The 13642-nt window shown below is 48.7% G+C and overlaps 1 protein-coding gene across 1 annotated transcript in view; it reads left to right on the top strand.

Annotated features, from left to right (window-relative positions):
* The first annotated feature begins 5195 nt into the window (after positions 1-5195).
* The window catches only part of LOC147668419 (serine/threonine-protein kinase H2-like), a 126961-nt gene continuing 118514 nt past the window's right edge, over positions 5196-13642 (top strand). The window contains exon 1 of the mRNA XM_086948557.1: positions 5196-5494. Within this exon, the coding sequence (XP_086804683.1) occupies positions 5196-5494 (299 nt within the window). The remainder of the gene's footprint in view (positions 5495-13642) is intronic.

The raw sequence follows: 13642 nt of genomic DNA, 5'->3' as shown, positions 1-13642 counted from the left end.
TGACAAAGAAGTGAGACCAACCTGAAATTCTCACAGGGTAGAAGGCTGTATAAAAGTTACAAAGAGGGATCAAATCTCCTTAGCCAGAAATGGCTGATCATACTGTTAATGGAAGACCGAAAAGAAATTGTTTGAAAACATGCTGCAGAGTATTTTTATGTAGTATAGCAATAGTACTTCTAGTTTGGATAGGACTAACAATAGCTATTCCTTACATGATGAGTAAAGAGACAAAAAATGACACTAATGAGCAACTGCCAATAGATTCAGAAGAGCCACAAACAAGAGATACACCAAAAAGGAGTAGTTACACAAGCGAAAGCACTAAGCATTAGACAATAGAAGGTAGACTTAGAAGCAAGAGATGAGGAAGGACTGCATTATACTAGAATAAAAAATAGAACACACTTAAATGTATTTGCAAACCTATTAGTACACTATGTAGAAGCTATGGAAATAGAAGATTGCTATGTTTGTATGAAGCTGCCTACTTCAGTAGCTGAAGGTGTAAAATACCACCATTTGCCACTAACATATGGAATTTCAGTAGTGTTTTAGCATGCTTATTCTATAAGAAAGGACCTTTACAGTATTACTATTCTAATTTAGACGTGATATTTTCCGAACTTCCTATACGTAGAAACCTGAATCCTGTACATACTACTAGGAATGTAGCACGCTACATGAGCAAATATTTTCTAACTATAGGTACAATAGATTTAGCTGATGCACACAAGAATAATCTAACATGTTTGTTACAAGAAAAAGAAAAGATATTTTTTAACATGGTTGAGAAAAGGAGAGAGAATTTCCAAAGAAAAGCAAATGATAAGAATCATAAAATTCCTAAATGGGCGGAAAGTATAGGGAACACCTCAAATGGTGGGGCTAATGCTGCTATGTTACTGGATTTCGAAAAGAAGGGGAAACTCTGTCTCCGCAGAGAAAGAACTAGTTATTATAACAATGTATTCATTGGTTCCAGTGAATATGAACACAATTATAAGGTAATTGGGGGTTGGGGTTTCAAAGATGGAACTGAACCTGTGTTTCTTGGAGTTTATTATAATTGTGAGAACAAGGCTTATTACAAATTACCAGATCACTGGTATCGGAGTTGTTATTTTGGAATAGTTTTCCCTGAGATATATTATGTGGATAAAATCACTGGAAACAATGAAGAAACTAATGGATTAGTACGTAGTAAAAGAGCTAGTTTTGGTGAAATTGTAGGTGATATATTTAGTGCATTGATACCAACAGTGGGAGTGGCACTGAATACACACAGAATCTGCAAATGGTCAACAGTAGTGGATTGGTTATCAACTGACACTGCTGGAGGGTTCTTGATGGTCAATACCGAATTGGTTGCGATCAGATCAATGGTTTTACAAAGTCGACTTGCTCTTGATACATTATTTGCAAAAGAGGGCGGAGTCTGTAGAATGTTGAAGGTGCAACATTGTTGCACTTACATACCAGAAAAAAGTGTTAAAATTAAGAGGTAAGTGAGAAATATTACTAATTTGGAAAAAGAGCTTAAACTACTGGAGGCTGATAGTGCATGGAAGAGGCTTACTGATGGCTTCTCCTCTGTAGGTTGTTGACTTTCTAATGTAGGAAAGAGTATTGTAGGTAGAATACTGATGCCAATGGTGGGAATAGGCTTACTAGTTCTAGGTATAATAATTTGTTGCAAATGTCGAAAACATAAAAAGAAATACTCCGTAAATAGGCGAGGAGTAAAAAGAAATATTGATGAACTCAAATTAGAACAAATTAATAGTAAAATATACAAGAAAAATTCGCATAATAATAATAATGAGAAGCAGAATAGAAAGTTTGAAGAGATTGAAATGGGTGAAATGTGAAAAGTTGGCATCTGTTTCATTAATTGGTGATGATATAAAATATCATCAGAGGGGATTGATGGAGCAAGGATTCGCACATGAAGTGACGTGCTTGTATTCATGAACCTCGAATAACGTTAATAAAGTAACCAACATGTTTGTCTTACTAATTTTGCACATTTTACATCAAAATCGGGTGTCCGAGTGAAGCTTGCCTATGTGTTTTACTAACCATAATACGCTTGCATTTAAAATGGCTGCTGCAACGCAAGGGTTTCTACTGCGCATGCGTCTGTCATACTCATGTGACATGACGTATTCTTTGCTTTGGAGGGAATCTGTAGCTTCTGCACACTAGTGCTAATATGGCTGCTCTGTGTTCTCACATGCGAGAAGCTTGCACTGCTGCTTTTGCTAAGCTGTTCGTTCTGCCTAATCCTAATGCTATAGTTAAAATTAAGATAATGGGTATAGAGTAGAAATACATGGTATAGGGTGTATTTATTTATTCTGTGTGTTAAAACTGTTTCTTTTTCATTTCATGCTACACTTTGAAACCTGGCCTGACTTATAACGCTGTACTCCATATTTGTTGAAACTGCGACTGCGAGAAAATCTCAAGTCTCTGGAACAGTGACCTTTGGACTATAGCCAAGGAGCTGACTGACTAGAAGATGCTCCTGACAACGTGCACTTGTGAACCCAAATGTATACAATGTTAAACAATGGATTTGTCAATAGAACATCCATTGTTGGGTGGAATAAAAACTTCATAAAAACCTGAACTTGATGGGCGGGAACGAAAATTTGAATAAGAAACGGTAAAAGTCTAAAATTTGGTGTGGTGTGATGACCTCTCCTCCTTCCTTGTCCAATCAAAATGTGGGATCCCTACACTTCCAACATTGGGGGGTGGTACACTGACCAGGAAAACAATATAACTAGAGTAGGCTCAGTTAGTTAATTTGTCCGACTTGTGCGAATAGCTGACCTGTCACTGACCCAACGCACTCAATAGGTGACTAAGGCAGGGTATGCCCAGACGGGGGTCCCTTGCTCACTTTGCCACTGGATTCAAGAAAGCCTGGCTGATGAGGGTTATGAACCTGAAACCGGTCCCAGGATGCTTGTTTCCGGTCCAGGGAAGACATGGCTTGGCAATTTGGGCTGGACTGTTCCCATGGGGCACAGGGTCAGACTGATTTGCATATGGCCATGTCTGAACTGGGGTGGTGGAGTTAAACCCAGATCAGTTGACTGGGGGTGAGTGTTTGATTTGCTCGAACGCTCCGTCCATTATCCCCTTTGGTATCGCTTTGTTCGCCCTACGTTGGCAGGGTATGCTCAGACGTGGGTCCCTTGATCACCGTGCCACTGGATTCAAGATAGCCTGGCCCTTCATGTTCTATCCCGATACATTTTTTATTGAAACAATTATCACTAAATATACCTGCTGTCTAAGGGAAGAGGCACTAAGATCAATTTAACATAAGGCACGTTTGCTGCTTGAATCTGTAATGTCTCTAAAATCTGAAAAGTAGCTTTACGGGCAAAAGCCACAGATTCTGAGATGTATACGATTTTTTTTATTTTCCATTATATACTTTTGTAGCCAATTCACAGCCATATTAACTAGCTCAATTGTTGTACTCGCCTCTACAGTTTCAGGGCAGGGATTCTGCCCCACAAGTTTCAAAGTTCACCCCAGCCGTGGCCTGTGCAGGTAAGAGTGGTGGGGTCATTTGGGGGGGATTCGACAGATATTCCAGAGGGAAAATAAAATAAATAAATAATTTTCCCTCGTCATTGTCTGTCGAAATCCCCCCCACCTTCCCCCAGGCCACACCGCTCTTACCTGCACGGGCCGCAGATGGTTCACCCACTGCTAATGCAAAGGAGCAAATGGCTGTCACTGTTTTGGGGTCCTTCTGTGGACTGGACCTTAACGTCAGCCTCTACAGGGGTGTTGTGCAGTTGCAATTAGTTTAGCAGGGGGGTTAGACTAAGGTAAGTACTCTTTCCCTACAAGCAAGCCTTTTTTTCAGGAAATGTAGACAGGATTGCTGTTTGCATCCACAAGTTTTGCTATCAATATAAGTTTATGAGTTGAAACTTGCAGAATGAAAGTCAAACTGGTGTTTGGGTTAAAGCAGAGGTGCTGCCCCTTGGAACCACGTGCTTTGGATAAATTACATTTAAGAAAGTGACAGCGTGGACACTGAAGTCCAGCAGGCCCTTCAACCTCTTGGCCAAGGACTGCAACGGGTACAGTCGCCAGGGTTGGATTGGGATTTAAAATCGGCCCGGGCACGCTAAAATAAAGTGGCCTACATTTGCATATTGCCTTTCCGCAAAACATTGCTTCGGCCAAGTTTTAAAAAAAGAAGGGGGGTGGTGGGCTCTCTGACAGAGGCATGTTTTATTAACTTTACTTAGATAAAAAAAACACACCAGAAAACAAGTGAGGCAACTTCTGCTCAGGTCCCCTGCCCCCGCTCAATATGCATACATTATTTGGCTAGCCCTGCGAGAGAATGGGAGCGACACCTCTGCTTGTTGATAAAAGGGGGGTAATGGACACCCATCTGCCTCCAGAAAGGCCACTCAGGCACCCACTGGTTCGCTGGCGGAATCTGAACACACCAAACACAGCCCAATTCGGACCCCAGGCTGCCCAAAAAAGCAGTCCACAGCTGGAACTCGGATACCAGCTGCTCGGCCATTGCCTGCCTTACGAATCCGACTCTAGCGGCCACTGACTGGAGAACACCCAGAGGTATCTGGTTATGTTAAGAGAAGCGGCATGATTCGCACAGTGGCATATGCAAAGGGCAATACAGAGTATTAACCACGTAAGAGATCGTAGGTCACAATGGCGCGCGCTGGTCATAAAGGTGCCTGGAAAGATCCCGGCTGCAGTTGGGTGTCCACCTTGCGTTGCTGTTGCTCAAGAAGAAACAGCTATGTTAAGTAGCACGGGGCATTTAGGCAAGTCCATGTCAATTAACCTCACTGGAACATGACACCATCCCGGAAGATTCAACCCACCCCAAAATAATTTAGTTTTAAGGGGCTGATTTGTGAAGCGCGAGGTTTCCAGAGATGAGTTCAACATCGACAGAAGCCTACTCCCTGAGAAAAGAGTGAACCACGAAGAGCCTCTCAGAGGAGTAGCGGGGGCAGTTGAGCGTGGGAGACGAAGAACCTGTCGGAGTGGAGGCCCCCTAAGGGAGGGAGGGGCTGCGAGGCTGCTCTGGACACTGCTCGGTGGAGCGCGCCTCTTGTCCTGTGCACGGAGCAGGAGCCAGCACCGCGCACCCCGCGCCCTCCTTCAGCCCCGGGGCCATGGGCTGCGGAGCGGGAAAGGTGCTGCCCGAACCCCCTCCCAAAGCGGCCAAGTCCTGCGCGGACCTGGTGAAGACCATGGTGTGGTGCAGCCGGGCGCCCCGCATCTGTGGCTGGGAGGACGAGCCGCCGCTGAAGAAGCCGCAGGGACCGCTGGGCTTCCTCCGCGGGGATTTCTGGGGCCTCGGAGGAGACTGCGCGCCACCGAAAAAGACCGCGCCCATCTCGGTTCCAGAGCAGGTGCACAGGATCAAAGTGGCCCGATACCGAGCCAAGTTCGACCCCCGGGTCATAGCCAGGTACAGAACATAGGGCAGGGATCCTCTTCCGGGGGCGTGACAGAGACAAGAGCGCAAGTTAAATACTGACGAAGCCTATAGAATACATGAGGCGCTCATTCTACGCCGCAGTACTACTGTATATATAGTGCGGGCAGCCAGTTAATGATGAGACAGTGGTGTCCGAAATTGTACACAGTGGAAAATAGCGTATGGAGAAAATGATGCTTAAAGCTCACGAATACAAGATACACTAAACAATTCGGGTTTTAAACTGGGTAGATGACCAATCAATTTAAAAAGCTAACATGTGCAAAAGCCATCAGGGTATGCTTTTGGAAACTATAGGCTTTGCCAAAGCTTGCCAATGTTTTTTTAGCGATGCTGTGTTGCACGGCTACAGAGGAAACAAAAAAAGGTGCTATGCTGCAGCAGCTGTCATTTTCTAGACGCATGCACGCACCTACAAATTACGCAGGGTGTGTGGGGAGTTCCTTTCACTTACCGATGCAAGTATAGCTTCTCTAGTCGGAGGGGTAGTGATGGGGCAGAGGGTGGCCTAAAGCTTTGTGTGATGAATGCTTGATATTGTATGGAGCCTAAATTGATTAATGCTCATTACCACCTAGGACCATACAGACGACGTCAATAAGACCTCTTATGTTTCCCAGGTATAGACATAAGTAGGTCTGCTAGTCTAGGACTTTTCTTTGCATCATGGGACCTGCAGTCTCGTTAGATCCATTATTATATCAGGACTGCAGGCTCCAGAGTGCAAAGTAAGCACCTAGATGAGAGCAGACCGAAAGCAGTTGTTGAAAATTAAGCTGCTTTCAAAGAGCATTTGGACGAAAATGTTTGGATGAAAAGCACATTCATCACCGCATCCGGGCTTGACCGGTTTGATTAGCGGCTCTGAGTACACCCATTCTGGTTTCTCTTGAAGTATTTCGGGGTAGATTTACAAGACCCTTGCGCCTCATTTATGCCGCCGTTGCGTCACTTTTGTGACACAGCGGTGGCGCAAATCCTGCGCCACGGTGCGGAATACTTACAACGTGACGCATCTCCCAGATGCGTCACATTGTAAAGCCCTGCGCCACATGTAGGCGTTCCTGCGCAGGGGGGGCGTCCCGCCGCAGGAACACCTCCTAAAAGTGGCTGAGTGAAATCTACAAGATTTCACTCAGTCACTTTTAGGCCCATGCTGCATCAAAACCCTGCGCCTGCCTGAAGCAGGCGTAAGGATTGACGCAGCATTAAGTAGATAGGGCCCCAGAGCATTGCTGGAGCTGTGTCGCGCTTGCGACTCAACTCCAGCAATGCGCCACTTTTACGGCACAGATGCGTCACGCATCTGTGCCGTTTTTGCCCCATGGTGTGCCGCATTGTGACCTCTATGATTCCTGCTTGCTTTTTGCCACAATCCCTTGCGTGTGAATACCCATTTCGAAATTACTTTAAAAAATAGTGTTTTGACATTCACTTGATTGTGGGGAGTCCAGGCCAAATCATTTGGTGTCTCCTGTATATATTTTGCATCCTGCCAATGACCCTGCTCTAAATACATATGCTCAGGGACCGAAGTGTCAACAAATAAACATATGTGGACTGTGTTTTTAAGAACTTCAAGGAAGATATCAATACTCATTTTAAAGGTGTTGACTTCAAACATTCTATTATCCCTGTTAGCCACATGTATACACGTTTGTACATAGCACTTATGTACTTTTTATTTACCATATAACACTTTCACTACACTGTCAATTTTTAGGAGCACTTTGCTTCTAGTGAAAAGTATAAATACTGCATTATACTGCTACTATTCATTTGAATGTTCAGAAATGGGATATCCATCTTGCTGCGTCGCCTGGAGGAGGCAGGATTTACTGTCTCTGCTCTGCAGTGGCTGGCCTCTTTTCTGGCGGATAGGATGTTCCAGGTGACTGCTCCTCCCTTTATCTCCAGCATCCATCCCATAAGTCAAGGGGTTCCAAAGGGCTCCTCCCTGAGCCCGCTGCTTTTCAATCTCTATGTTCAACCTCTGGCCGGAGTAGCCAAGAGCAGAGGGTTTACCATGGTCTCCTATGCCTACGACACACAGTTGGTGGTGGCTCTCTTGTGCGACTCTAAGCAGGATGCCCTGAAATTTTAGGGTGATCTCGCGGCATCGTTGAGGAGATGACCGCCAACTGTCTCCAGCTGAATGCCAACAAATTGGAGGTGTTGTTGGTGGGAAGAGACCACGGTTTATGGAGTGAGCTCTGGTGGCCAAAGAGCCTAGGCACTGCCCCTGTCCCTAAGCAAGCAGTGAAGAATCTAGGGGTCTGGATGGATGCCTCACTTAATTTTCAGACTCAGACAAAAAAAAGTGGCAGATACCTGTTTCAGACTGCTGCGGGGACTCAAACCCATTCTGGGCTTCTTTGATGCCCTTACTAGGCTGATAATCATCCAGGCCCTGATTATGACACAACTGGATTATGCAAACTCACTGTATTTGGGAGCTAATAAGTCTGAAGTTCAGAGGCTACATAGAGTCCAGAATGCGGCTGTAAGATTCCTTTTTGGGCTGCGCCGAGTCTGCTCAGTGACAAGCGCCAATCACCGTTTACACTGGCTACCTGTGGCTAGGTGCATCGATTTAAAGGCTCTTTGCATAGCCTTTAAAACTCTGAAACTCGCATCTCCTAAAATCCTGACTGACCTGCGTCTACCTTATGTCCCCTCTCGCCAACTCCGCTCTGTGGGACAACATCTGGTGGTGGTTCCTAGAGTCAGGAGGGTTCATGCTAGTGGTCGCTCTTTTCGGAATAGAGCAGCCATCCTCTGGAATTCATTACCAGCCCATATTCGAGGGTTCACTAACTACCTCGAAATTAGGAAATCGCTATAAACCTTTCTTTTCCCCATTCCGTAGATCCCGGGCCTTTTATGCTCTGTCACCTCACTGCTGGTTAGCGCCGGGAGACCTCTTTGCTGGGGCAGCTGTTACACTTAATAAACCCGTTAACATAACATAACATACCATAACATAACATAACATAACATAACATAACATAACATAACATAACATAACATAACATAACATAACATAACATAAATGTACTAAGCGCATAACTGAAAGTCACTAATTTTAAGAGGGTTTGTTCTATCCCTGGTGTAAAGGTAGTACTGTTGAAGTCAAGGGCTACACTTCTCCATAGGGGCCACGTTTTTGTTTGAATTATTGTCCCGCCCAGATCCCTGGGTTACTGGTTTGCCCCTTTTTGTTCTAGAGAATTACTTATATGAGATCTGGCACGGATCTTAGAAACTTGAGAGTTCTGCTGCGTGGACTGCCTTAGACCACCAACTCAGACTATACTTAGGGTCTTACATTGAGGAGCTCCTTAGAATGTACAAGAGATGGTCAAAAGGAAGTACGTATTTGTACTCAGTACAGAAAACCTTTTACTTAATTTATTTCACTTTAATGTATTTAAGCACTTTTGAGGCCTGCACAAATAACATGACACATTTGTCCTTCACTGGGAACCAAACACCCTAGGGCAGGGCCTGACTCTCAGAGGGTAGTGTTGCAGAGCAGTCTGAGGCTTACTCAAGGGAGGTGGTGTGGGCTAGTAATCGCCATTTGCAGGTGCGCAAAAATAACACTCAATAATTGATAGTCCAGTCTGTACTTTGCTTTATAAAAGTAAGAGTACATTTATTAAACACACACCATTCAATACTATACATTAATTTACAAAAATACATAAACTGATGGAATTACTTTGTGACATTGCATAACATCTCCACCCCTCCCACAGGGGGGTGGGGTCTAGTACCACCACTCCCATGTATGCACATCATCTTGCCCCCAATGCAGAGAATTGGTCTTAACCTTGAGCGAGGGCCCTGCGCACTGGCACATCATCCCAGTGGCGACCCCCCCATTACCTCAACTTGCATTAAACTGGCTACACCTGCCTTGGTGACACATGACCCTGACTGAGCATCTCCTACTGACCATACAGTATGCACCTCTACATCTTAAGGGCTAATAGTCTGGGGTCTTCCCCTAAGCGCAGCAGCAAGAATACATGTTTACGCACACTTTAGAATGACAGTACTCAACACATTTGGATAACATTTAAATGCATTGCAATTACAGCCCCTAAAGGCATCACAGATGATCACAGGATTAAGTTGTAAATACTACCAGACACCCTAGCCAGAGTGTCTAGCCACTTAGCTGATGACATCACCTTACACCAATACTTCACATTGAACATCAGTCCCTCTAAAAAAATAAACCATTAATAACTACATTTCAGTGCAATTACACCTCTTCACCTCCCGGGGATGCCCTGCTGCAGACATCCCCAACTCAGTCCTTCACTCCTTGATGCAATTATCAAAACACTGTCAGCTGAAGAACAAAAGTTCCAGCCCGAAGGTGTTAACTGCAAGTTGAGCCCTGGAGGGGTTGATTCCTTTGAATCCCCAAGACATTTGGGGTGGAACTTTGCTCTTCGTGCTGTGGGAAGACTGCGCTTCTCCAGCAGTTCCACAGCACCTTTATACATGTAGGGTGGTGACCCCGTTCCTCTGGGGCCACCACAAGCCGTGAAAACGCTGTGTTGCCCTTGCAGACCGGTCCTGGCCTGCAAGGAATTATGAGTGTTGCTGCATATTAGATGAGCGGCTCTACCGCTGCTCCGGGGAGAGCCGCGCTGGTGCTTCGCCGCTTTCTGGGGCCTCGGTGGGGGACCCGGTCCCACCCAGACCCCCAAGTGAGCACAGACGGCTCGGGGAGCCCACCCCTGGCCGCTCCTCCTCTGTTCTGGGGCCCGGTCCCACCCGGGCCTCTCGCACTGCTGCAGGTCTTCCCTGGGGGGCTCTGTTCCCACCTGGGACCCCCCTGTCCTCCTTGGTTTGGAGGGCAGCCTGGGGAGCCCACCCCCAGCTGCCCGTGCCGGCACCCCGCGTGGTCAGCACTCGTCCGTTCTGCTGCGGGAGCCGGCCGATCCATTCTGGGCAGACTCGAGGTCTCCCGCAGTCCCGTCGGGACCTCGGGCAGTGTGGCAGCACTCCCCCGGCCTCCTCCTCTTCGCTGGCGCCCGGGGATGGGGTCCCGGGCCCCCGGACATCTTCGGGGGGGGCAACGGCACTCCCCTCCCATCCTGGCACTTCGGGCCCGGGGATGGGGTCCCCGCCTCCCGTCTTCTTCGTGGGCGCCCCTGCCCCTGCCCGCCCCGCACTGCCCTGGCCCCTCCTCCCACACCTCTTCACAGGCAACGCAACGGCTCTCCCCGGCGCAAGTTTCAGCGGGGGCCAGGGTGGGCTCCTGGCACCCCACGGGGGCAGCTTCACTTGGTGCGCGACGGTGCACCCCGGCTTTACCTCTTTCGGGGGGCAGCCCCCGGGACCTGACCCATCCCGGGGGCATCTCTGAGACCGGCGGTGGAGCCCCATGCGCTTCGTTGTCGGTCTTCTTAGGGGTCAAAGGTCGCCTACTTTCCTGGGGCCATATCTCAGCCCCTGGGGGTCGGATCTGCCCCATTTTTGCGTCTTCTTGCTCCTGGTAGGGCTCCCCAGCCACTCCGAGCACTCTCCTTCGTCCTCCGGGTCTCCAAGAGGGTGCATCCTGCAGGGAGCGGTTTTCACTGCCTCCCTGCGCCTCTTTTCTCCCTGCGCAGAGGGCCCTGCTTCTGCGCACCGGTCCTGGGCTCTTCTTCTGGCGCTGTTAGGGGCCTGGGGGGCAGTCAGGGGTGTCCTCCTTCCACCTTCCCATTGTGCCAGGCTCCAGCACCTTTCGCCTCAGCAGACCACACCCCAGAGAGAGCTTCTCTTCCTGTGGAAGTACTTTTTAAAAGTTGAGTAGGGGGCTGGCAGGAAGTCTCTGTGTGTCCTATCAAACAGCGACACATCACTTCCCTGCCTCCTCTTTCTTGTCCAGCCCCTGGGTTTGATCAAAATAGCGTTGTCCAGTGTATTTGGCCACATGGCCTCTGAAACCCAACTCCTTCCCCCCTCACTGCCCTCACTGTGTTTAAGCTTGGTGCCTGGCACCCAGCGACAGCAGTTGATGGATTGGCTTGTAGCTCCACCTATCTTTTCTCCTGGGAGGGAAGATCTTTGCTGTTGGAAGAAATGAAATGAAATGAATGAAACTTATATAGCGCACGACTTACCCTGGGGCATCTCCGCGCTTGCTTAGGGAACCCGTCCTGTATTCCCCTGTGAGATAACCCTGGCAGGGTATCCACAAGGTGAAAGCCAGGCATCCCACCGCGAGGGGCCGTTGTGGAGATTAAGCAAGCTATTGCCCAGAGTCGCAGAGTGTGAACCCGTGAGTCGAGAAGGCACCGGAGCGAGAATTATCGAGTCCGTGGAATTTTTGAGCCCAAGACCCGCCGAGGCGGGGAATTGAACCCTGGTCCAGGGCCGAACTCAAGCTCCAGGTCTGCCACCTCTAACCCCTGAGCCACACTTCTCCAAAAAAGTCATTAATCTAACTTGCCAGGGCCAGACCCCAGCCAGGGACTCAGAGAAATATGATATTTCTGGACGACCCAAAAGCAGTACAAATATGACTTTGGACTCTAAAGAATACTCATTTTCACATCTGCTACACTGGACATTAGTGCGTGTCTGAAATCTGTAGACTTTGTGGAAGTCATTTTAGCCATGGGCCCCACATCCCCATAGGGGAATAATGAAGTGAAAACACAATAAAACACACTGACTTTCCCTGGCATGTTCCTTCCCAGGGTATAAAGCCTATTCCATGTCACCACCCAATTCTGCATAAGTCCTGCCACACCATTCAATTTGTACCCGCTCCTGGACTGCGCACGCTAGGAATCTCCCCTGCGCAGCCCCTAAACGTGTGCACACGCATGTACACCGTGTCTGCATGTAACCAGCACGGTGTCCCATACTCCAGCTGCTGCGCAGAGGCCTAGTCAAGCCAGGGGTACCCCAGTAAAATCTCCATGCAGTCTCCTTCATTTTGAGTTCACTGTGGGTGAGGCCCAGATTATGAGGCTCACCCACAGTAAAAGGTGTTTGGCTCATCCTGTGTTCACTGTTCACACCGGGTGGTCAGCAGAGGGCAGCGGAGACCCAGAAACCCATAAACGCCAGAGACGCGAGAAGCGCTAACCGCCATTCCCGCCGGAGCAGCAGGCTGCGTGTCTCCCCGCAGCGGGCCGAGGGCCGAGATCCCCCCACCCCCTCCCCCCGGCTGCTAGTAGAGTGCTGTGCCAGACAGGGAGACAGGGGAGACAGGGGACCGGGGGGCATACCAGGCGGCTTTCAGCAGGAGCCTCGGCGGTAGCGGCTCTGCACTAGTATCGGTGTGACATGAGCAGCACGCAGGCTCCAATTCTCTGCCTCAGCCTCAGCAGTGGCCGGCTGCGGGGGCAGGGGGGACCCCTCGCAATAGCTCCGGTAGCATCCAGGAGCACTCGGTCGAGAGACTGATAGTCTGTCAGGAGCTTCTGCGAACTATCCCGCTATTCAATCTGAAACATCCTGAACTTGGCAGCAGGTGGGGATTAGCTGGCCGTGCAGCAGCCGTGACTCAGGGCTCGGGAGCTGCGGTTGTGCAGAGCAGAGCAGCACAGATCACAGAGCATCGAGAGTCTCATCCAGTCGAGTATTGGGGGCCCCGGAAGGAGGAGCATCGGAGGTGTACCGGGGTAATCAGAGCGAACCAGAGCTAGTGCGGAGTAGAACAGAGCAGAACAGAGCAGAACGGAGCAAACCGGATCAAACCAGAGTAGAGGAGGAGCAGAGGAGGAGAGGCACGCCCCGGACGCAGTGTGCAGAGAGTCGAGACTCCCAGGTGTGTGTGGGTACAGGCTGCTGGGTACACGCTGCTGGGCAGGCAGCTGAGGTGAGCCATTTTCATAACTTTGCCTTACTCACCTCGCCTCTCGCCTCCCTAGCCGCTCCACTTATTCCCCCACCTGCCACACGGCTGACCCCGGTGCATCAAGACCCAAGACTTCCGCACCCACACAGGCGGAAGCGCCAATTAACAAAGGATAACAAAGGACAGAGCAAAAGATAACAGAGGAGGGGGGAAAAGCCTGCTCCACCTAGCCCCCCCCCCCCACCCAAGTTGCGGGCGCTGAGCAAAGTTAAGTCAACCCTGGTGAGACAATTAAACTTTGA

Source organism: Lissotriton vulgaris, unplaced genomic scaffold (assembly GCF_964263255.1).
Source record: "Lissotriton vulgaris unplaced genomic scaffold, aLisVul1.2 SCAFFOLD_1540, whole genome shotgun sequence".
Classification (NCBI taxonomy): Eukaryota; Metazoa; Chordata; class Amphibia; order Caudata; family Salamandridae; genus Lissotriton; species Lissotriton vulgaris.
Note: the sequence above shows the minus strand (reverse complement) of the source record. Positions and strands in the feature narration are given on the sequence as shown.